Below are 25419 nucleotides of genomic sequence, written 5' to 3'. Positions count from 1 at the left end.
CGCGCAGCTTCCCACTGGTTATTATCGTGGTTAGGGAGCAAAAGACGGGTTGATTTTTCTTTCAGGTTACCTCAAGGAACTTTGAAGAGGGTGTATATGCAGTGAATTTTAATGTCATGCTATCAGTCATTTATTATGTGGGGTCAGGAACTTCGTGCAGTCAAATAAGAGGATGTGGTAGATACACTTCGGAAGTTTGAAAAAGGATATCGGCTTACAAAAGTACAGTTTACACGGCAACAAAACAACAAAAACAGGGTTCAGATACCGATGTTTTAAACATGGTTTACTTATGCCAGCACGGAGTCATCTATGTGGGCAATTATGTTGATCGGGAGTTCAGACATGTCCTTAAACTCCCAATCCAACATTGTTCCTACACTTTCGTGCAGTTGACCCTTTGCGAAGCTGCTCTACACCATGCTGTGTAGAAGGGGGAATCTGTGACTGGCTTCTTTCGCTTCTGATCTTGGCGAGAAAGCAATTAGGGTCTTGTGCACTAAATCCGGCTTTCGCTGTAACAGCAGAAGTTGTGGTACTGAGGCTCTGACACGAGTCCCGCAGCACATGCGTTATCAGCGAAAAAGAAACCGCTGATATTTATCTACCTCTGGGAGTCCACGCGTACCACTTTGTGGTCGCACTAGAGAGCTTGCAAGAGTGGGAATCCACTGAAAATTGAAAAGAAAATCCGGAAGGAGCTTTTCTGCCCTTGAAATTACACTGAACACTCGAAATGTGCCACTTCCGTGCACCTTGGGAGCAGCAGCCCCACTCCTGATGCACTAAACGGAAACGGCCACGTCGCGGCACCACCCTGTTTAAAGGAACCATGAAGAGAAAATACGACTTCGTTTAATTCGAAAGAACTAGGATTCAGTATCTCACTCAGCTCCATTACAGCCACAAAAGATGTTTTGTTAACAAAAAAAAGCAAGAAATATTTTAAAACTTTCCAATTTTGCGCCACAGTGACGTGTTAGGAGCACAAATGACGTCATACGGGCTAACAATAAAACAATTTTCAGTGCGTTAACTGCACGTTATCATTCAAGTGATGCGGTCAAATGGAACTAGAGGCCCGATTACAAGCGTCCAGTCATGGGTCGTCGCGACAAGTGAGTTAGGCGGCCGCCAATTGCACAAACAAGGTTCCGTGACGTCATAGAAAAGTTGCAGGAAATTGGCTAGGGGGTCGCGACGGCTTCACACGTTTCCTTTAGTATCGCCGTTATTTGTTCGAAGATTGCGATGATATTGGTATCATTGTTCTCGTGACTAAGCAGTCTTTCTGATACGCCCAACTTGTATTTTGTCTTCATGGCTCCTTTAAGCTTTACGTGCACTAGCCACAGCGATTTTCACAGTCACCACTACGTCAGTGGGTTGCCATTTGTTACAGGAGAGGGTCAAGCATATCGCCAAGTGCGGTCACTGTCACCGGCAATACAGAAGAAAAAATGGCTGCGGAAGAAAGCGCGACTGCCTCGGTGCCAAACGCCACGTATTGCGTCCCTGTAAATAGCCCTCCGAAGATGATTATAGATACGTTAAATAACCGTTTTACTGCTGAACTACCGGATTGCTGGGTCAGTTCGTAGATAGGCCAGGGAAGGTCTTGTTTATACAGCAAAGGAGGTGGCAGAGGAGGAGGGCTCCGACCATTGGGGTGAATGAAAGCTGTAGAAAACACCAGATACCACCTTACTTAGCTAATATATTTCGAATAGACGGTTTTCCAGTAGTCCGCTATACTGCTGCACCTTCTGTTGTCCTTCTGAAAGCTGTGAGGAAGTGTTGATCGATTCACCAGAATTTCTAACTAGCTTTATTTCTAGTAAATCACCCAACGGCGAAACGACGCTTTATTGTGGAAAAAGCAATCGTTTTGAAATAACCTCTTTTTGACCTCCACAACAGCTTTCGCAGTTTGCACGCATAAGCTGCCGAGCAAACGCACCAGCCAGAAAATCGTCCAGCTACCACGCGGCCCTGAGAATGCTGGACGGTGTAGAGTGAAATTCAACATCTATCATTTCGGTAGCCAAAAACTACAATTACAGTTTGATGTGACAGGAAAAAATGCAGCTGATCCGTCTTTCATACGAATTCGTAAAACGCGGAAGTGAAATGTGCCTTCACAGGTGCATTTTAATGTTTATTGTGCATGGATACGAACTTACACTCGCTATATTTATATTTTATCAATTTGGCACAGCTAGACGTATCAACGTTAGACGTATCAACGGAGCATTGCGTAAATCCGATGAAACCCCAGGAGCCCCAAACCATGCGAACGAAACCGAACGGGTTCGCAGCTAATCGTTTGGTGAAGTCACGGTCCGCTGCAGCGAAAAGAGCATGTTTTGCAGGTCGGCAGTAGTCTTGTGGGTGTGTTTGGCGAGGGACGTGCTGCTGGCGGGTTGCTTCGCAAAGGTGCGACCACACTGGTCCTGCTCCGTGGCGTGTACGCCAGACGCTTGCGTTGCGACGAGCTCAGCTTGTGGAACGCAGCGGCGGCGTTCCGCAAGCGAGCATTCATAATTATTAAAACATGACTAGAAGTTGGCTACGAAGAAATATTTAAATTGCCATCCATCCAAATGCAGCCAGAAGTCTGTAAGAAAACGTAGTTTTAGCAGAAGTTTGAAGATGAGCAAACTTGTGCTGGTTTAGGGCATCAACAAAGAAGTCGTGCTGATCTAACAGGCACTTTCTGGACCGAGTTAAGAAGCAGGGTGGGCATTGGTCACTAAGGCAACATTTCTTCTTAAAATAAACCTGCACACCTATATTCTATATTTCAGTCCAAGATTTCCCTAATGGGCAGATGGTGAGACGTACCGTTGCAGGCACTGATACCTGGTACATTACTTTCCCTGTAATTAGCGTAGTGAGACATTTCACCCAGGTTTTTGTCCATCGCTGTCTGTGCGTTTTCACCAAGCAAGGCGTCAATCCATCCTTCAAACAAAGCAGGGTGGAGGATGGGAAGAGTAGGTGAAGTGAATTCAGATTGCTACTCAAATCCGTCGCACAACTATAAAAATGGAAATCGCATCCCATCGGCAGCATTCAAAACTTCGTACATTTTTTATTTTGAAAAATGTGTAGCTACGTGGGGGTAGCGGAAAGAAGAGACGAGCCATGATGAGCGATTGGTTTTCACTTTACATAGCAGCAGGACAGAGCACGAGCCGTGTGCACACACACACATCGTTGTTCTGAACGGTTGCGAGCAGAGCGGCGTGTTCTCCTGCCCTCTTTGTCGGCTCGTGAAAGAACCTTAAATTTCACTTGTTTAATATTGAATGCTAAGGAAGCCATTGTACTTAGGAAGCCAACTTTATTACTCCGCGTTCCCGTATGTAGTTGTCTAAATGGTTTTCTTAATTTTTCAGCCGAGATATCTAGCTATACTAAGGTAACGTGTAAAGTTATGGTATAAGATCTAATGTGTATGTTCAGTTGAAAGAATGCTGTAAATTTCGCTTATGTACTTGCGTTTTGCACTCTGCATTCCCTATGTTACCTGCGCTCTAAGCCTGCAATTCTCTACCATGAGTCTGGTGGGGACTAGAAGAAGCGATGAGCGACCCCATGAACTATGTTGATCTTGTCATAATGTCAAACACTGTGCACGTGCAGCTACAGTCACCAACATACTTACTCAATACCCGCCTTTGCTTATTGACTTTTCAGCTCAAGCAAACAATTTGCTCTCGCAGCTACAAGTCAACCAGTCTTTTTTTTTTTGTCTTAGGCTTTTTCGCAAAGATGGCATGTCGTAAAACAGCCAACAATAAAACAAGCTACGCGGAGAAATAAAACCTACAAGTCGCGTACCGAACACACCTTTTAATGCTAGCCTTCTTTGCCGAGTACCCCTACAGTCAGGACCGTGTAACAAACTGCATTAGCACAAAAATGCAGAGTTGGGGTAACTAACACAACTAATCGTTACTATAGTGCAAATGGGCATGATTGGTTGAATATTATTTTAATAAACAAAAAAAACATAAATATAGAAAAAGTAAAAGTTAACAAGAATGAAAAGATGAAATCAAAAATCCCCTTCCTATACATCGCCTCCAAAACTGGAAGGATTAGCAAGAAAGCTTGCAAAAACGTTCAGAATATTAAAGAATAGCGAAACTTGGGGAATCGAGTAATGGCCTCGCACTTCCATAAAATAGATAACTGGCGGAAGTAACAGATTTAATTGTCATATAAGCGTAAATAAAGATAAATGTTACAACCAATTTTGAAAATAAAGCCAGAACTAACGAAAATAGAAACCGATTTACAAAAATGATCTGACGAAATCAAAAATATGCAACCTGCACATCACAAAAACCGAACACTTAACAATAATCTCGCAAAATACCGTTCGCAAAAGGAATAAAAAACAGCAAAAGTGAGGAAACCCTGTAACGCCCCCAAATTCGAAAAAAATGCATAAACCGCACAAGGTCCACGTTTGATCGTTATAGTTTATTTGGAGAATATTCGTCGCACATAATTTTCAAAGCCCAGAAAATAATACCAATGAGAAAAGCATTACCGAAATGATCTTATAATATCAAAACTATTCTATTCATCTTATACATCTCCTCCAAAAACAGAACACTACACAAAATAAGCAGCAAAAGAACGTTTCAAATGCGAATAAAAATAGCGAAAGTGATCAAATCGTGTACCGCTCTGCTTTTCCACAGAAATCCTTAACTGGCTCAACTACCAAATTCCTTCGTTATAATACCCGAAATGAAGATATTCTGTCGAACGAATTCTGGCGTAAAAATTGAAAAATCAAAAATAAAAGAAATTAAAACTTTGCCGAGGGGATCTGACGGAGGAAGTAATATGTATCTTATGACCCCCTGGAAAAAACGAAGATGAAAGACCCACATATGTTCAAAATACGAATAAAAAAAGCGAAAATGAACCAACCCTGCGCTCCGCCGTCCATCTACGGGAAAATACACAAATGGCGAAGTGAAGCTACCCAAGCCCTATAACAATATACATTTACATCACTGGCGTAAAATAAAAACAACGAAATAACCCATCAATAAACAAAATAACCAAAATTGTTTGGCTACGCATTTCCAAACCTGTCTGTAAAATACTCGCGCTCCAGGCAAGTGGCATAAAAGTACTATGCATAAGTAAACTTTATCTGAATTTATGGAGATGTTTTGTATTTTAAGCAGCGCTCTCTGAAAAGGAGAATTGAGTGCGGGATGTGTTGGAAGAGCTTCGGGTTGGGCTTCACGGACCCCTAAAATTTTTTCGCGGAGCAAGGGGGGAGAAACTCAGCTTTGAAACTGAGTTTATTCTAGTAGCGTTTGCTGGAAGGGCATTTTGTTACAATAAGTACGGCCTATTTAGCACGTGTTTACTGAAGGTACGGTAAACCCCAAATCGGAGTCATTTGAATTTTAAAATTTTATCTGTGGATTAAAGGCAGGCGTGGAACAAAGCCGTTATTCCTGTCTCTCTATCGTACCTGTCTTGGTTGCCTGTTATAAAGAGAAAGCTGTACTACGCCGCATCTTTCAAGGTCATAGATAGTGGCAATAACCTAGCGCCTCCGACCTGTAAGCGACGGCTTTCTTTCTTATTGCGTCCCTTACCCGATGCTTCTCGGATGCCTTCCCACGTGACTAGGTCAGTTTGGAACGGCTCTGTCGCCTCCGCCTCATCGCCCACCAGCGGCTGGGCCGTTTGCCCGTTCGTTTCAGCGGAAACGAAGCACGTGACTAGGCGAGGGTTGATCACCTGATATGTGAAAACACTGGAATCGCCAATCTCACAGGAACAATTACTAGAGAAACACACATTGAAACACACATACTAGAGAAACGCGGGAAAATTAAATTGAATTTCAGGTCCATGGGAGTGCATGTTAAAAAATCGCGCTCTCTCCTTTTTATACGCGTGGGACTACAAAATCCTGAAATTGGCTTTCGGACAACTGTATGGGGAGAATTTGCGAGCAGAAACGAACTGTATCGCCCAAAGGGCTGTATATTTATTGAGCATTTTTTGAAGACAGGAAAGGTCCGCAAAATCCTCATTTTTTTCTAGTAGGTGGGTGTTATGGATTAATATTCTCAAGCATTGTTTAGATACCTGTATAAGCTACGCTAATCAGCAAAAGCCAGTTCAATATCCATGCTGGCATGCCTTAAAACAAAATAAATATTTGAAACGTTATTTTAGCGTTTCTTTTTATTCTCCCGGGTGTAATCTTAATATTTCAGTACTGTCCAGCTCATATACAATGTGTCAAAAAAATTGAAATAGAATGTGTCAAAAAAAATTGGATGCTGTTTGAACCACCCGTTTGGCTAGCAGTTGGCATCAACTGTTACGCCTTTTCGGCTCGTCAGTGGTGTAATTTTAAAACTTTTCGCCATGGGACTGGCGTCGCAAGGTAAATGCCTTTATATTGGTTGCGTATTTGCATGAGTAACATGTATCTACAACAACCAACTGGATAAATCATTCAGGGAAACATTTATTGGAGACAACTTTAAGAACCCCCATTTTGTTGTTAAATGCAGAATCAATCGAATAGTGTTGGTTAGGGCGAAGCCATAAACAACTATTTAGATAGTCTTACGGACGACGCATAACAGAAAAAAAAAACACTCCGATGTGTGGACAGGTCAGCGACATAATCACGACTTTCTGAAAATACAATTTCTTCCTTTTTCCAGGCTTAGGAGGACAATTACCCGAACTCTCGCCCTAGTGACCCCCTACGCCATAACACAAATGTACTTCCAAAATTTCGTCTTTTGCTACAGCCGTTTTAGCGGAGCATTGATGAGTCAGTCAGTCGGTCAGGCGGTCACTTCTCTTGATAGGTATAGATATTGAAAGCCCATCCCTTCCTTTCTGGACTGTTGAGGGAAGGCGCTGATTAATTTCGAGAACACACTTTGAGCACTTTTTTTTATACAAGGGTGTTTAGGCACGTAGCCCTGGTGTTTTCTGACCGGTGGTTCGGAGTATCATTTCATTGGGATAGATGTCACGTTCATCGGGGCCTGTGGTCGTATTAGTCAATTTACGCAAGTGTTTTCTACACACCACAGGTTCCAACAGCCGGGATTATCAAAAGTCGAGCACAGGCGCCCACACAAAGAAGGAATCTAGGGTGACTTCGTGATAAGAAAGGCCGAGAAGAACGAATAGCTTCAGTGGCGCAGATCACCCGCCGCAGTGGCTCGGTGGCTAAGGTGTTGTGCTCCTGAGCACGAGGTCGCGGGTTCGATTCCCAGCCGTGGCGGCAAGTTTTCTGATGGAGGCGAAAAGCAAAAACGCCTGTGTGTACGAGATTTCGGCGCACATTAAAGATCCCCAGATGGTCAAAAGTAATCCGGTGCCCTCCACTACGGCACGCCTCATCGCCTGCGTTGCGTCGGCGCGTTAACCGCGACAATAAATAATTCAATTAATTCATCAGTTGCGGAGTTCAAACTAGTCATTGATGTTGAAGCCCAACACGTTGAAGCTCAACCAGACAATAGATAATAGGAAAGGTAAACGGGAACCGCTGTACTCACAGAGGCCGTCATGTTTTCGCCGTGTCTGAGTGGCAGCCGCATAGACTGCTGGCATGGCACGCTGAACGAAGTGGGTGATAACTGGTGGAGAAATGGCCACTTCTGTATCGATTGCCCAGCGTGCTCTACAAGCAGCTTCATGAGGTAAAGTGGTGCGCTAGTAGCGGGCGTTGTCCGGTGCACTTCGCCTATAGCTTTACGGCAGTCTGCGAAAGATCAAGAAGACGCAAACTTTCGCGAAACACTGGATGCATGGTTTTTGCTTCCACTTGTGGTAAGTTGCTCCCCAAAACGGTGAACCTGAAGGAGTCTTTTCCTGCTGTATTCAACAACTGCCATCTTTCATTCTGATATGAATGCAGGTTTTCGTTTTCCGCAGGATTCATATTACATCTCTTCTCGCAAATCGCGAGATTATTTGTGCGACTGGACGAGGTGCTCTTCATTGTGCCTCCGTACGGTCTGCTCATGTGCTTCTACAGGATCACCGATTGGCAGATCAAGGCCGATAGCTGTTACGACGAAACCGGTAAGCTCAGTGGGCTGACACTGCCCTTTATATCTGGTTGTAGCCAGTATTATTATTAGTGGACTGAAGTTAGAACCTTGCAGTTATTGTCGTAACGGGCATTCATGCGTTTTTTTTTTCGTAAAGGAATGTCACAATCATGGTAGTCGGCATTTCTACTGTTTCATGCTGTCCTGTCCGACAAAAATAAAACAAAACACGAGTTTATTGGTATAGGATACACTAAATGATGTAATACTGCGGTGAACCATGCACTGGGTTTGTTTGTTTGTTTGTTTGTTTGTTTGTTTGTTTGTTTGTTTGTTTGTTTGTTTGTTTGTTTGTTTGTTTGTTTGTTTGTTTGTTTGTTTGTTTGTTTGTTTGTTTGTTTGTTTGTTTGCTTGCTTAAAACGCCCGTGGCAACATCAAGCTTGATTGTCGTCAGGTCTATCGAGCTTACGTTTTATGATGGTCTTACGGAGCTGCAGGACATTCCGCCTCCGAAGAACTGCTCGATGTCAAAAGAGACTTCAATACAAAACATCTACGTAGAACGCCTCCAAATTTCAGTTCGAAGGAGCCAGGCAGAGAGTCTAGTGACACGAGTAAAACACCCGCCGGGTAAGCTCAGAAGACGCTACTCTAGTTGGACGAAGGAGCGCAAGCCAAAAGAAAAGCGGAAGAGCTTTAGAATCGTAGAAAAATCTGCGTCACTACTCATCGGTTGCTCAGGAAATCTAAAAGCCACGAGCAGATTTATTTCCCTGCGTGTGCCGGGCTCGCCATGTGGCAGAGAGTTTGCATGTGCGCGGGAACCATGTGATTTAAAGGGAAAGCCTTCTGACTGCGCGGCCAGACGCGTGTACCAAAGAAAGAGAGGGTGGCACCGTACCCACTGCCGAAAAGGGTACAACTTTCCTGCCGGCTTTCCTTTGCGGATGATTTCTGGCCTGTGTATACGGCTTGTTTGCCGTGTGTAAACATAGAGTAATTAAGTTGGTGCCTTGACTGATTATGAGCTGTGAGAAGGATTTTGTGGACTGGTGCTTACGGATTGGTCCTGTCGCGGACGACAATTATTGTCAGGTTCTTAACCATAACGATTACCCGACACAAACCTAGTGAATGAGGCTAGTTTTTATAGTACCAGAAGCCCAAATAATTACACACACAATGGACAGAAGAACTACTGAACAACAGGCAACCAAAGAGTGATAACACCAGAGAGACTAGGATAATTCGTTATAGAAAACCGATACGAGTTGAAAGAAACACGAAAAAGTCACTGTCCGGGAACGAAGGAATAGGACGCAGTACGTTGTGGGTACCGGCACAAGTCAAAGTAGCGTTCAAATATCCCGTAGTGCGTCGTATATAGTGGCGGGTAGTACACTGTGCTCCGAGCTCCCGTCACCGGCTTGGGAGCACAGCTCTCTAGAAGCGCCGCTGCCTTTCACTGATTCCCGCCGAGACGACTTGCTTTCCGATGAGAAGTTCTGGAGGTTGCGCCTGTGGAGGACCTCTTGGGGCACGGCACGGGTCCGGTCGCCCGACCGCCGTGCATCCGGCTCACGCTACCCCCTCCGGGCTCGCCTCTGCCACGGGCCGCTGTCGCTGGCTGCTTCCGATTGCCTCGTGGGCGGCGCGTGGCCGCGAGTGCTCGAAGCCGTGTCGATGACATTCGCGCTACGTTTCTTGCGTCTTCTTTGTTGTCGTGGTCTTATAACGCCGCTTCGTTTATGTCGCTGCGATTTCTTCTCATGACAACTGTCATTTAGGGTGCTGTGTAGAGTCGTGGCGGTGTACTTATCCATGGTTCCAAGATAGCATCATAACATAACAAAAAAAGGGCTGTTAGAAATAACTTTTTCTAATCGTATGGAGCCCTCTACTCATATATTAGTTGCAGCGCATCTGATTCACTCGCCTTGTCCCTCCGGCGTCGTGGTCGTCGGCGTTGTCCGCCCCTCCCCCATTCTCCTCGCCGCGCCAGCTGCGCTCTCCTCCGCTCACCCCCTCTCCTCTCCGATAGCGAACACTCTCTCGCGAGGAACATTGGATTGGATTGGATTGGTTTGTATTGGCTTGGATCGGATTGGATTGACTTGGCTTGGCTTGGCTTGGCTTGGCTTGGATTGGGATTGGATTGGATTAAAGTGGATTGTGTTGGATTGTGTCGCGTCATAGCCGCGGCAGACGCGCTGGGGCCGGCGCATGTGCAGTACTCTCTCTCCCGCGGTTTCCTCTCCTTCGGGCGCGCTGCGCATATAACCGGTGTGCCGTCCTCCGGCGAAGCAACATCCACGCTTGGCTCAAACACCTAGCGTCCACGCCGCTTTGCAAGTACGCCAACGTCGTCATCGACTGGGACCGGCTTACGCAGTCCCCTCAACGTTATGCGCGCTATCTATAAAACGCGGTCCCATCGCCACTCCGCCTATGCGTCGCATCTACACAGGGGTTCCCGCGAGGGTAGGTGGGAGTTTTAAATGCAGAGCATTTCTTAGCCTCGCCTCTTCCTGCGTCGGACGGCGTCCACAGCTCCACGTCCGCAGCAGGTGCGCCTCTCCTCCTTCCCTCCTCTCTCTCAACAACGGCTGGCGCGCGCATGCGTCGTAGTCAGCCCGTTCGCTCCGTCGCGGTCTCGGCGTAACAGGTGCGTGATAGCAGCGCGGTGGGGCGTGGAAGGGCGCGCGCTGCTTGCGCATGCGCGCTCTCCCCCCCGTACTGCTCTCCCTCTACTGCGCGCGCTGCAAATATAACGCGGCTAGCGGTCGCTCGTGCTTCAGTCACTGCGTTGCTCCTTCCTTCCTTGGTTGACGCTCGCTCCCACGTTTACTCGTGTCTGCTACTCCAGCATCACGGAAGAAGCGATGGAAGCAACACTGCCTTCAACCAGTACTGAGGCCCCAATGCTCTGCATTTACTCGTGTTCCCCTCGCGGGTTAGTTGCCAAAGACTGCAAAGCCGCCGGTATTACCTGCTAAATACTGAAAAATACCAACCCTTTGCCAAAGGAGTTATTTGATGCCCCCTCTAAGGGAAACCAGACACGAAACAAGCAGAAACTTCAGCACTCCAGCTGTCAACAACTTATATAGTAAACGGACAATAAACTACATTGGAAGGATAATATGGAATAGCCTTCCCATCACTTTAGAGCGGAGCACTAATTTCCGTCTTGCGTTAGAAAAGCGTATCGAAGAAAACGAACCTTTGCTTTTTGTATAATCTATATTTCGTCACCTATAAATACTTCACCATGATTATTTCAATGTCTTTTTAGAGCATCTTATAGTGTGGGCATGTCCCGCGTCGGCGTCCGCACTCACACTGCGCATGCGCAACTCTCCTCCTTCCCTCTCTCCCACAGCTGCGCGATACTCCCGCCACTTCTTTTCTCGTACCAGCTGCGTGCACTTCGCTTTCGCTTCTCCCGCGTTCTCGCTTCTGCTTTCGCGGCGCATGCTCGGCGCTTGCGCATCTCTCCTCCTCTCGTCTCCTCTCCTACAACCTTGAATGGAAATCGGGTAGCGCGCTGCGGGCGTTCAGTTCAGCGCTTGCTGCGTTTGACTCAACTTCACTTCGTTCTTCCGATGAAGTTCTACGAACACAACGGAAACACAACGAAACCCCGAGATGCTCCGCATTTACTCAGCGTTCCTTTCGGGAAAATGGGGCTAATTTTTTGCTGATTCCCATACACTACGTGGGTTTTGGGTAGAGAAAATGGGTTTCCACATCTTATTTTTGTCGCACCCATATAATATTGTCAATCCTGTCTTATGTCTTGTAAACTAAGTCGCTGTTTCTGTACAAACGTCCTGCATGCGCCCACTAATAGCCTTGCCGGAGCCCAGATGTTCTTGTAGCATAAAGTAGTAGAATATAATTTAATTGTATTTCTTCTTCTAGGCCGTCTTGTAGGCACCGCGACAGAATGCGAGTTGCCCCCGCTCTACGGCTTTTCCCGCGAAGGCATCGGCAGCGTTCTTTTGGTAGCCGCTGTGGAAGGCGTGGTGCTGTACGTCGTGCTGAGCGTCCTCCTTTGCGGCTACTGCGAAAATAAGCCAGACGTCATTCCGGGATCGCAAGAGCTGGAAGTGGACGACGATGTGGAGGAGGAGATGAAATTGGTCAACCAGCTTCGCAGCAACAAGAAGTTCGGCGACTACGCGCTGGTCGCCTGGAAGCTGCAGAAGCGTTTCGGTGACCTGCACGCTGTCAGGGGCCTCTACCTAGCGCTGAGACGCAGCGAGTGCTTCGGCCTGCTGGGCGTCAATGGGGCGGGCAAGACCACCACCTTCGAGATCCTGGCCGGCTTGTCGAACGTGACGTTCGGGGAGGCATACACGGAGAGTGCAACGCTGAGCGGAAGAAAAACGGAGGCAAGAAACACAGACCTTATTGTCCGATACGCAACCTCGCAGGCGTTGTCGCACAGTTTTCCCCTTCGCTGATGCGAGTGGAAGAGACAATTTGCTGCTTTAAAATTAAACAAAAATTTCATGTTACAGGGTTTGCACTCGCAGTATTGGGGGGTGGAAAGGGGAGGGGCTCGATAAGAACAGGAAATCGCCACCCTTGAAGAGGTGCCCTATTAGAGTAGCCATACAGGATTAAACCAACTAGAACAAATGTACAAATCCGCTTTTAGAGGTATATATCAATACTGCGTGCATGCTAGCGTGCACACTCGCTTGCACAGGCATTCATACCTACCCACGCACACACGTACGAATGCACGCACGCGAAACTGTGACACCTTTGGAGTGGTTATCGTGTCGGAGGAGGAGGATCAGTAGGGATGATGATGATGGTTGGATGTTAATGGCGCAAGGTCAACTGGTGCAAAGAGCGCCGAAACCATGGGGATGGACGCGAAGCTCAGTATAACTGGCCTATCCTTATTCACGAATACAATATAGTGGCCAAGAGCGACGATGTTTGGTCATTATACTTTACATTGTATTTGTCACCTGGTTATAATTTTTCTTAGGGGAACTAGTCCTCTGTCGAAAGCGGTTAACCACTGGCCGAGGTAGCGAAGGGCTGCTTGTTCGATTTCCAACCAGAATTAAGACAAGCCTCGTAAAATGTTAATGTCACGCTCGACACTGTGCGACCCTGTCGGTTCAGCTGCTTTTTTAGGCATTTTTGCATCATCCGCATTTGTTTTTGAGTCTTTCAACAAAGACACTTCCGCAGTTCTTCCGTTAGGCTAAGCGGTGCTGGTATGGTTGCTCAACTCGCCTGTAGTCTCATCGCACGCGCAGCGCCACCTGACGGCAACTGTTCTGAACACCAGTAAATGCGGGTTGAACATCGCTCCCAGTCTCGACTACGCCTGCAGCTTCTTATACAACAACTTCGTTCACTCCTTTTGCTTATAATCCTTGTCCCCCCGGTGGTCATGCTCTCTGTCCGCACGATCACGGTCCTTGTCCGTTTGGTAGCTGCAGTTTTCTCTGTCCTTGCCGTGATCGCTATGGCGGCGGTGATTATCCTTGTCTCTCCTATCACTGTCACTGCGAGTGCAGTCCTTGTACATGTGTGTTTCGTCGCTCCTATCTCGGTTTCTGTTTCCGGCGCGTTCGGTGTAGTCTCTGCAGTGGTCCCTGTGTTTGTGTCCCTCGCGCCTGTGCCGATTACTTCGATTACGATCGCCTCGACTCAGGACGCTTCGGTCCTGATCACTGAGATTCCGATCACTCGGCTCTCATTGTGATCTAGAATCGTGTTTAAGCTTGTCCCGATTCGCCTGAGAATTGTGTTCATCGCGAACGGCAAGACAAATTAGAGCCTCATAGGTCGTGCTTTCGGGCGAGAACAACGCTACACACATTGGTTTCGCGATCTGTGTGCAGCATGGGCAAACCTGGCATACAATTAGTTCTCTCGCGTCTTGAATGCGCTCTGCTGCATTGTTAAAGTGTAGCGTTATGACACTTCAAATAAAAAATTAACCGCCGTCCCGCCCTGCGAAAGTGGACGTCCAGGGAAGCTTTTGTAAGCCACCTGAAATGGTGATAGGGGAGGGTTACGAAATGTTTCTCGTCGCCTCGGCGTGCTTGTCGGTTGCGCTCGGCCAGTGTCACTGCGTAAGGGTACAGGGTATCGGCAGTCTTTTCTCCTTCTGTTCCGTGCCGCCACCATAATCACTGGTCAGTTCGCATTACGTGACATTTGTTTACACTGCAATGGTTCATATGCGCCGTCATTTTGTTGTTTCTACGTTTTAGTCGGTCAGCTCCGGTAGGCTTAGTTTGTCCTTAGTTCCGACTTCGAATCGAAAATAACGCGTGTAACAGCATTTCATCAGCGGAAGTGTGCCCAAACATGTGGCAAATGCTGGGTCCTGCTCAGCCTGACGCATGCGCTCGGTATCTCAGGCAAGACCTTATCGATTTAATGATACCAGTACTGCCTATCCTTCAAAGATAGTCTGCAAACAATCTTTACCAGAAACACATGGTGGGGGGGGGTCACATTATTCACAGGGGTCTTATCATGCATCATGCAGTTTTGTGGTTTCCTTATTCTGCGCTCTATGCTGCATGCCTCATGAGCCTGAAGCACGCGCTGGGCGTCTTAGGCATTGCCGTTTTTGCTCACGGAGATCTTTTTTTGCACACGGCGATCAAACCTTTATGGGGTGGAGGTTTATAGCTTTCCCGAAAAAGGCGCTTGCCGATTGGCAAGCCAGATTTGACGTCAGAATGAGTAAGCCGTACGCAATCGAAACAGAGTGGCGGCCAGCAACTATCTAGTAACGTTGAGTTGCGGCATGCGGCCTTCCCGGCGGCGGCTGGTCGTGGCGCAGATTGCGGGTAAAATAGCGACATCCAGAGGGCGAAGGATGAGTCTTCTATATCCTCAATTTAGGCGCAACAGAGCGTGCTGTCCGAAATAGTAATTGATACAGTGCGGTCGATTTATTAAGTTAGAACCACTTTTAAATGCAGAGCATTTCTTTAACTCACGATGTCACCCGTTCTTGGCGTCCGTAGTCGTCCGCATCACTCGCACGTGCGCCCTCTCGGCGCGATCGTGGCGTGATAAAGGCGGGTGTCGGCGAGGCTGGAACGCACTCATCGCCGTGCTCTCTCGTCAGCCCCGCTCCTCCTCGCCTACTCTCCGCTCGCATCGCGCGCTCTCTCCGCGGTCGGTTCGCGCCCAACAGGTGGGGGCGCGCGCGTCGCGGGATCAACAGCATCTGTGGCGTGATCGTGACGTCGGCATCGCGCGCGCGTGGCGCGATCGTGGCGTGATAAAGGCGGGTGTCGGCGAGGCTGGAACGCACTCATGGCCGCGCTCTCTCGTCAGCAGTTGCCACAAGTGCAACAACATTAACGTAACGCGAACTACTTAACGTCGTGCGCCCCCGGAAATTCTGCATTTGATCGTGCCCCTCGCGAGGGTGGATGTTTCTTCTCTGGAGCGCTTTGCGATTCAGTGAGGCAGCATCGAATATGACCCTCAAACGATTCGCAACATTCTCGGTTACTTTGCTATGTGTGATTTTTTTTAAGCTTCCACTTAGCTTGCTGAAAAGCTACTGATTCATAACGTATGGCTTATCTTTGCCACCGACGAAATCTATTTACGGAAAATGTTCCTCCTGTTAAACGAATCCTATGCGTGGCCATAATAAAAGAGTACCCTTGCTCAAGCTATCTAATTTTTGGGTACTTCACACTCTGTGCTATTCTTTTGCAGTGGCAGCCACAGATCAGCTACTGCTTCCAGTCGGGTGGGTTGCTAGACAAACTGACCGGTTACGAGTTCCTGTACCTAATTGGCCGATTACGAGGAATCCCTGAGAGTGAGCTGAAAGGCAAGGTGGACAGCGTGCTGTCGATCGCTGATCTCACGCCACACGCCGGCAAGCAGAGTGGAGTCTACAGGTGGGCACCCCGCTGTAGTCTACGTGCTTACTTGACAAAAGTGCTCATGACGAACAACTGTCTTCTGCAGAACTGAAGCCACAATGGTTTGCTTCTTCCTCCCTCCATAGACTGGAAGGAACGATTTGCGATTACTGCGACTAGGAGCGAGGATAACTAGAGAGAACTTCCCATTGAGCTCAAGTATTTTACAAACACGATTTCAGCGTTATTCAAACCACTCTGAGGAATTGACTTTCCGAGAGGAGGTGTCGATGCGGAAAATAAGCGTTGGGGTGGCCGTAATGCCATCTGTGACGGTCTGATGGCCGTCGCACTGGCACAACACATTCAGCTCATCCAGTTCATTCTCGTAATCCACCATACAGAGTGTGAATGTGCAGCATCGGATGTCGAGCTGCCTGGGACAGCGCCCAGTCAGCCTTCATCACCTTCGTGCAAGCGTTTTCAGTGAAGAGCATTTTAGGGGCTCGTCTCGTGTCGTAGCTCGCTCGCTGGGCCCAAGTAGAGCCACACGGCGTTCCGTCGTAGCGGCTGTCGTCGCGGCGTAACCCAGAGGCTCGGGAAGCCAAGCGGTTTATATAGTCATAAGCGTGCTGAACTCGTCAACCGCTGGCGGTTGTCATACATCTCCCCGTTGTTTAGCGCAAAGAAAACTGTAGGTACATTTGAGGCAAAATGTAAGCAGTTAACCGGTAGCGCCCGCGTTCATTTAGTTAGGAACGCTTGTTGGGTTAGTTTTTATGATCGTAAGCGAAAAAAATGGCTTCCATTCAAGCTTTGGAGGAGGTTTGAAAACAATGGCATTAAACGACACCCACAGTAATCACCCAAGCGGCGTCACTTGAATTCACACACGTGGCTGTACAAAGAGTGAAACCAGAGATTCTGCCAGCCATTACCTGGGATTCGCACCAAAGAGCGCCCTCCCCCTCCCCTGCTCAGCCGTTATACCTGGGATTCACGTGGGTTGTGTCCCGAACGAACGTGCGTTGGCGGAAACAAAACGGACAGGAACGGCTTTTAGAGGGTGAGAAAAAAGGCGGCACGAGCGCTAATGAGTCTTCTCTCCCACTGCCTCCCGTCACTCTTCTCATGCATGTGTCGCCTTCACAGCGCCCTCCTGCTCCTCATGCGCCGAATCTGTCACTAAAGGAGACGACAAATTGGTCACGCGCCCGCCACTGTCAGCAAGTACCTGCGCGGGGAACGCTGGGTAACCATTCGCTGCGCCATGTACAATGTGCTCTGTGAGTGACTTAGCCTGACCTACCCTCATGACTTAGCCTGGCCTAGTAGGAACATCGGTAAAACTAAAAAAACTTTGCATAGCTTAGCAACACACTGCAAAACTTCCGGAAACTGGAAGAAGCTAGGTCGACTCCTAGTTTCCCTGTTTCAAGAGCCTTGTACCACAAGTGCGAACTGCGCAGTTTGTTTAAACACAATTAATCGACAAATGTTTTGAAATGAGGTTTCGTTCTTACAGACAGGGCCAGGACTGGCATTTATCGGTCCGCACAAAAGTAATGGTCCTTGGTCTGCTTGTAACTTATTACCCAAGGCGAAATACACATTGATTCAATTTCACTCTTACCGGCTGGTCACGGACTGGCATGCATCATTCTGCTCCAAAAGTAATGTGCCATTATCCTCCCTTGTTGGTATTTAACTACACTGGATAAATATCGTGACACTAGGTGTCGCTCTTACGGATAGGACGAGGGAGAGGGAGCGATTGAAGCTTGAAACAGGGGTGACGGGGAGATGGGGGAAGGCAGATCTATTGGGTTAGCTGGGAGTAGGGCAGATAAGTGAAATATAACAGACAGGTCGGTCGCTGACAACCGACGCTGACAACCACAGTGGTTGCTGAAAACCACAGCCGACAAATACATGCAACGAGGATTCGCTCTTAGAGACAGGACAGGATCGGCACGCATCTGTCTACAGCAAAACTAAGTTGCCTTGGTCCATGCCACGGAGCAAGAGGTCCATGCTATCACCTGTTTACCCAACGCGACACATGTATTGATACCAAGTTTTACTGCCATGGATGGGGCCAGGGTCCGCCTTCATTGGTCCACCCTAAAAGTAATCTTCCTTGTTCCTTGCTCCTACCTTTTTACCCACGACGATAAATTTCCCTGTCATAGACAGGGCCAGGGTCCGAATGCGTCGTTCTGCTCCAAAACTAATGTACCTTTGTCCTCGCTTGTTTCTTTTCAACCACAGTCGACAAATGTCACGATACTAGGTATCGCTTTTATGGCCAGGGCGAGGATTGGAATGCATCGGTCCGCTCCAAAAGTAGTATGCCTTTGTCTGTGGTTGCAGTTTTTAAATCAAAGCCGACAAATATTGTAACAGCACGTTTCAATTTTACGAACAGGGACAGAATTTGCGTGCACCAGCCAAAAAAGTAGTGAATGAAACTTTGACAGCCACCTCAATGCAGCCGTACGACTACAAAGGAAAGCTACACAGCTTGCTCAGAAACTTCGCAGTTGAAGATAAATTCTTCCTGGTCCAGACTTTTTCTTCAACTGCGAAGTTTCTGAGAAAGCTGTATAGCTTTCCTTTGTAGCCGTATGACTGCATTCAGGTGGATGTCAGACTTTCCTTCACAGAAACTTACTCCACCTTGGGGATTTCCCCTAAATCTGGTTGATCAAACAAGTAGTACAACCTCATCCTCACGTGTAGCTTTGCAACGCCAGCCAACAAATATCGCGGCAGTATTGGCATAAATCGGTTAGCTCCAAAAGTAATGTGTCACGGTCCTTGCTTCTAGCTTCTGAACCACAGTCGACAAAGATAGCGACGCTATTTTTAACCCTTATCGATAAGGTAAGGATTCGCATGCATCAGTCCGTTCCTTAAAGGAGCCATGAAGACAAAATACAAGTTGGGTTTATTAGAAAGACTGCTTAGTCCCGATAACAATGATACCAATAGCATCGCAATCTTCGAACAAATAACGGAGATATGAAAGAAAACGTTTGAAGCAGTCGCGACCCCCTAGCCAATTTCCCGCAACTTTTCTATAACGGCACGGAACCTTGTTTGTGCGATTGGCGGCCGCCTTACTGACCTGTCTCGACGACACATGACTGGACGTCTGTAATGGGGCCTCTAGTTCCATTTGACCGCATCACTTGAATGCTAACGTGCAGTTAACGCACTGAAAATTATGTTTTATTGTTGGCCCGTATGACGTCATTCTCGCTCATAACGCGTCACTGTGGCGCAAAATTTGAAAGTTTTTAAATACTTGTTGCTTTTTTTCGTTAAAAAACATCTTTTGTGGCTCTAATGGAGCTGAGTGAGATACTGAATCATAGTTCTTTCAAATTAAACAAAGTTGTATTTTCTCTTCATGGCTCCTTTAAGGGATATCTTTTCGCCCATTATTGGAGTTTTTGTTCACTATCTACATATATTGTGATAGCAGTTGAGCAGGCCTTTTTGTGTTATACTGGTTATAGCGAACGATTACCCCAAACGTTTACCATACGACTGGTTTATTCGCAGCGGTGGAAACCAGCGTAAGTTGGCCATCAGTGCAGCTCTCCTGGGTCTGCCCCCGATCGTGTTTCTTGACGAGCCATATGCCGGCGTGGACGTGGTATCGCGCACCAAGATCTTCGATGCCATCGGACGCGTAAAGAAAGGGACGCGCACCGCCTTCGTGCTCAGCTCGCACAAGTAAGTGAGGCCCGAACGAGCCTTATGATCCTCTTTCGCTCAAATTCTTGTAATCGATAGCAGGCTTTCCAGTGGTAATTCAGTGAACGTTTGCCCGTGCACGTCAAACTCAGTGAAAGGGCATTATATTTGGTGGAGGCCAAAAAATAAGAGTGGTTCTGAACTCAAGCGTTGCAAAGAATGTGTAATTCCTTTTATTTACACATATTATATGTATAATATTTCAGGCTGATGCAGGTTTAATCAAGACGGGTTGATTAATTCAGCAATGTGGTGAACCCGTTGTGACCAAGGAAACAAAAAGTAACGAAGGGAAAAAGTGAAAGAGAGTCATCACCAATAATGTCACCTTGAAAGAAAACGTAATTTTACCTTTCTTTTAACAATTAACCTACGGCGTGGGCAGAAAGGGGGTTCTACCATTTCTTATCTTCTTTTTCTCTAATGAATCTGCTGAACCGGAATTTCAACTACTGTGGCATTGAAAGTTTTTTTTTTGTTACTTCGTACAGTGGTGCGCTGTGCATGGGAGATGTAGCCATCGCGAACGCGAAACGCTTTTTGCCGGAAGAGTTTCTCAGCGCAGTTTGATACAGGTCACCAGCAAAACTGACACGGCTGAAGAAAGAAGCCGACTGAACCTTCATTAGCCTGCAGCATAGTGATCGCCTTGTTTCAGTTTTTCTTGGTCTGTGTGTTTTTCATTGACAATGTGTATTCAAGTCAACACCAAATAGCTGAACTTTCAGCCGTACCTCAAAGCAGGTGAACATCTCAGGTAGGGTTTTACAGCGACGCTGTCTATGCCTTGGCTTCCGTGAACTTTTCGTGACCTTCAGTACATCTTGAGTAGCAAAAATGCCTTGTGGGACAGCCAACTTTATCCCGAATGTTCAGCCTGAAACGGCAGAGCAGGAAACACTCCTATTAGTGCTGAAAGTTGGGTGGCGGATCTTATGGCATCACTCACGGCTTGCCATTTCCAAGGGCGCTTATATATAATCGTGGATGAACAGTTTCTATTTTTATGCAGTATCTGTCGCGCTATAATTAGTACCATGCTGCACAGAGCCAACCGTGTGGCACTGTTTAGCATTATTTCCATGATAGATGACACGCTCGCTGATTATTTGACTCTCACGGTAGCAGAGAAAGCTGAGTGCGGTTTCCTACATGTTCACACGCAGCATTGACGAGTGCGAGATCTCTTGCGACCGGCTGACCATCATGGTCCAGGGCCAGATGATGTGCCTTGGCACGGTGCAACACCTGCGTGAAAAGTACGGAAAGGGCTACCGGCTGCACGCCATGCTGAAGCACGGGGCTGCTTCCGACGCAGCAGCAGAGGCCAAGCGCTTCGTGGAGGCTGTGCCAAAGCAGTTTCCTGGCATCAAGCTCACAGACCAGCATGAGGTACTTGGATGCGATAAATGCATCATGGTGTCGAAGCAGTTGGCGGCACGTTAGCGCCATATAAAACAGTTTAGTGCGAAAAACATGTGCGCAAAACTACGGTATACTGCGAAAGCGTCTCCCGCTACGATAACCGGTTTGGCTTCAGGGAGACACCCGGATCGGCCGCTCCCATGCGCATCCAACCTGCTGGGTACTTTGGAAAGCCGGGGGACCACCGAAACAGCTACAAGACAGAAAGACAAAAATAAACAGGGCAGGAAGAGCGTAGAATGGCGAGAAGTCGGGAAGGGAAGGCGCGCCAGCCGAGAGCATTGCGCACAGGCCTCCTTTCCTTGATTATGATACGCTTTGCCAGATTGCGCGGTGCATCGCCTGACGTATTATAATCATTAGACGGACAGTCCACGCCTGGTAGCGATGTTATTGCCGCGAAACCGGCGCTGCGGCGGCCTCCGCATCTCTGCCAAGTGCGAGTTGTGGCTTGTTGGAGTGCGGTTTGAGCTAGAACCGAAAAATAAACGTTAGATATCTATGATGAATGTAGTCAAGATCCACATGCGCGGTGGTGTTATTCTATTCCCGGCCAAAGTGTGATCGTATTAAACGCACAAAAATGCATTATTCTAAGGGACGTTGGCCGGGGGAAAAAATGTACTAACCAGGAAAAACGTATTATGCAGAATCATAACGACGAGATTCCACTGTATTTGATATTTGCTGCCGTACATTGTGACCCGTTATTCGAAGCACTGGACGCGCTTGTTGACTCTGTAGTGGAAGTAACTTTGATTTATGAGGTTGTGGATGAACGTGCTGCAGGATCCCTTCAAAATTTCAGACAAATCATCAGCATAAACATCTGAGTAAACTTAGTTTAGAATGTTTAAATTGTAACGAGTACAATAATAGTATGGTTACAGTAGTCAGCATGTTGTGCGTTATTTTAAAGCACAAAAAAGGTAATAGAGAGCATCCAGAGGCCGAAGGTCGTGTCAGCCGATGAGTCTTCATTTGGTGTTCTCTCGTACTTACCGTCACAGCGTTTATTCCGGTTCCACGTTTTTTAAGGATTACCGCGGCCACATACTACATTGCTAGCACTAAAAACGCTAGAAAGAAGCCGGGGAAATATGGGCTGAATGACACGAAGTGCTGTCACCTGTTAAATCATACAGCCAGTGCAGACCGTACCGGTTCGCGCTGTTAGGTCGTTTTTATGCATCGGCTATGTATCGCGTTCCCGGTGTTGTTCCGCTTGTAATTCTATATGCTGCAGAATTACATACCTTTACCTGACTTTTCCGTATCTCTCCCCGCGACTACTGGTCATGAGATAAATTTCCTTTGTTTTCTTCTTAAATTCCAGTTTTCATCGCCGAATTCAGCGCAGGCCGGTCCATCGGGTCGGATTCGTCATGTGCAACCCAGTTTCCGAAGCCACAATGATTTGCAACCGCTTTATACATTGAAATGCTAACTGTATACTTTTCATGCGCATTAATGGGGAATTCACGAGTTGTTTGGATTGGCAGTAATTGTGTGGCAGGAAAACCTATCTCCAGCTATCTCCTAGTGGTACTTGCATGCTGCGCGTGTTCTAGACTCTTTCAAAATGTTTTAAATGTGCTGACATATATAATTATGTGTATATCTAAGCTTTCTATCCACTTAAACTATTCCCTTTAAGTCTTTTTTGGGAAATATATGGTTGCAAAACGCATTTGCAGGTAATAAGGTATCATTTGCCATTGACCACTGTTTACGGCTTTGTATGGCTGATCGCGATGACACAAGTTTCATTCCTGCCGGGACGGCTGTCTTCCTGACCAAAGCTCAAAAGAAAAAAATTAGTGCCCTTCCACTCCGTGAAGAAGGATGACCTGCAAAGCTGGACGCAGCCCACGGAGTGCACGAAACAAAACACGTTTATCGTAATTTGCGATGGGGATATTTCCTAGCCAATTAGCTGAATGAATCTCTGACGGATCGAAGCTTTGTTCTTGCCGATGAACATGAAACTGCCTGTGTCCCTCCCGCGTCGCAATTACCTCAATGTTTGTGTAAAGCCGCGATCAGACTGCCGCCGCAACTGTCGTGATAAGTTTAAAGAATGACGTCTTGTCACGTCTGAGCCAAGCGAACTGCGTGACACGGCATTTTCTTACATCCATAGATCACGATACGGGTTTTGCGTCGGTAACCTGAACATAGCCTAACACACAAACCCAATCCGCTCTACCACTAAAGACTCCGCACGGGTCCCATTGGGCCGTTTAACGTCCGCGTTTAAATCTCGCCCCAGCACAATGGACATGCCATCCATCAGTACGGGAATGAAACCTATAGTTGCGGGTGCACGCCTCGCCTCCTCCCTCCCACTATTCTCCGCTACAAACTTGCGCTTGCATGCACCAGCAACCGGTCATGTGCGTGCGCTTTGAAGGGACAGACGCCGCCGAAAATATCCCCAGAAAGCCGTCTGAAGAAGTGATATGCTAACCGGGCAATTTGCTGTTCATCCGGGAGAGATTCGCCGCTACGCCAAGAGCAGAACTTAAGGCAGTACCGGCGGCGCAAGCAGCTTTCCGTTGTTTTTGCACCCTTTCGCGCTCGTGTTCGCGCCAACGCTTTGATTCTTGCTCTTCTTCCTCCAAACAAACGGCATGCATCCATTCCATAATGATTTAAAACCTGAAAGACCTTGAGCTGTATTCTCTCGTACAAACATGCGGCTATCCGTTTTCCTTTCCCCTAGTATGCATCTTACTGTGTGTGTAAGATGTCTGTGTAACACATCAACCAACACTCGAACCACACTTGAGGAGGACAGCCGACTAAGCGCACTGAGCCATGTAATTTCGCCATCAAAATACCAGCACAACCGGAATCTCATCGGTAGCAGCATGAAGCCTAGTTGTGCGTGCACGCCGCCCTTTTTCTACCGGCTAACCGTGCATGCATGAACCAGCAACCAGTGATGGCGAATATATGGCGTGAAAGACACCGGCGAAACTGTCGCTCGGAAGCCCTTCCAAGCTGAAAAAAATTCCAACTCGGGAAGTTTTCCTTTGACCGGTAGGGATTCGCAGCTACTTGGCGAAGTGAATTTGAGTGGAAACCGCGACGGCAGGTTTCGGTGGTTTTAGGGGGCAGCCCTTCGGCTGCTGTTACCTTGGCTTCGCGGACGCGGCGTCTGTTTATGTCCGGGTAACCGAGTGAGCGAACGCAGCAGCGACGAAATAAAGAAAACGGAAAGGACCGTCTAGCGAAAAGTGAAGGGGAGTCCAACACGTGCAGCTACGGCATCTTCTCTGCCACTGCCTTTCACTAACACATGTTTCATATGTCGCCACCAAGGAGCGCCCTCCCACTGACACTTGTTCCATATGCTGTTCTATTCTCCGCTAATCCCAACAACGTGACGTTTTCGCGGGAGGTTCAAATACGATCTGCAACAACATGCCAGCTGCTCCCTTGTGCGGGGCTAATCCGAACCACTTGACGTTTCCGCGGGACGTTCAAACACGACTTCCAATATGCTCGCCGACGGCGGCAGCGGCGCACTCCGAGGTAGCAGCAGAGTAGTGCACGCCGCCGTACGTTCGCTGATCACGCGAACACTTCCTGAGACGCAGTAGAAATGCACCGTGACCTTGAAGACTGCAGCTCGCGCTGCGCACAAATTTCATATTAGGGAGTGTAGCAATCGTCAGTTCATTTTTTGACGCTCGTCCGTGCTTCTGTTTATTTTTCACAATCCTCTGATAACCACACTACCGTCGGTAGCTGCCGACTGCGCAACTTGCGAAAGGGGCATCGGTGGAGGCGAGGGAGAAAATAGTTGTGACAGAGGCGTCAGCGGTGGTGAGGAGGAGCTCCGGTGTGGCGCCGAGTAAATCGATGACACCGGGATGAAAACTGGGGGGGTTAGATATACACTGCTTTGCAGTAAAAACGATAGTGCGGAGAGAATAGGTGACAAAACGGCTCCAGGTGGTAAGAAAGTAATCCCTATCCCTTAGCTTTTGTGCGCATCACAGCCAGTCGTCGGCGGCTGAGCTCCATTTCAAAGCTGAAGTGATTCTCCCAGTCGCTTGCTGCCTTTTTTTCCAATCGTTTATAGGCAAGTGTCAGGACACACGCTAAGTTCGTTGTGTACATTTCTCAAGCAGAAATGCGGAAACATCCCTTGGTTCTTCGTTGAAGGAGAAAAGCGCTTTGAACGAGGTTTGGGCTGGTTATATCTTGTGACGTTCTTGTCACAGGGGCTCGCATTTGTCTTCGTGTGGGCAGCTGAAAC

At 47.6% G+C, this 25419-nt stretch overlaps 1 protein-coding gene across 1 annotated transcript in view; it reads left to right on the top strand.

The window, feature by feature from the left end:
- LOC144146362 (phospholipid-transporting ATPase ABCA3-like) overlaps positions 1 to 25419 on the top strand; it is a 116467-nt gene that overhangs the window by 85098 nt on the left and 5950 nt on the right. Inside the window, exons 14-18 of the mRNA XM_077678319.1 lie at positions 7960 to 8109; positions 12067 to 12476; positions 15808 to 15995; positions 19530 to 19703; positions 20891 to 21116. Coding sequence (XP_077534445.1) covers positions 7960 to 8109; positions 12067 to 12476; positions 15808 to 15995; positions 19530 to 19703; positions 20891 to 21116 — 1148 coding nt within the window. The remainder of the gene's footprint in view (positions 1 to 7959; positions 8110 to 12066; positions 12477 to 15807; positions 15996 to 19529; positions 19704 to 20890; positions 21117 to 25419) is intronic.

Source organism: Haemaphysalis longicornis, unplaced genomic scaffold (assembly GCF_048455015.1).
Source record: "Haemaphysalis longicornis isolate Haplotype H1 unplaced genomic scaffold, Haemaphysalis longicornis Haplotype H1 scaffold_7, whole genome shotgun sequence".
Lineage (NCBI taxonomy): Eukaryota > Metazoa > Arthropoda > Arachnida > Ixodida > Ixodidae > Haemaphysalis > Haemaphysalis longicornis.
The sequence above is the reverse complement of the archived record's forward strand: the minus strand, read 5'-3'. Positions and strand labels throughout refer to the sequence as shown.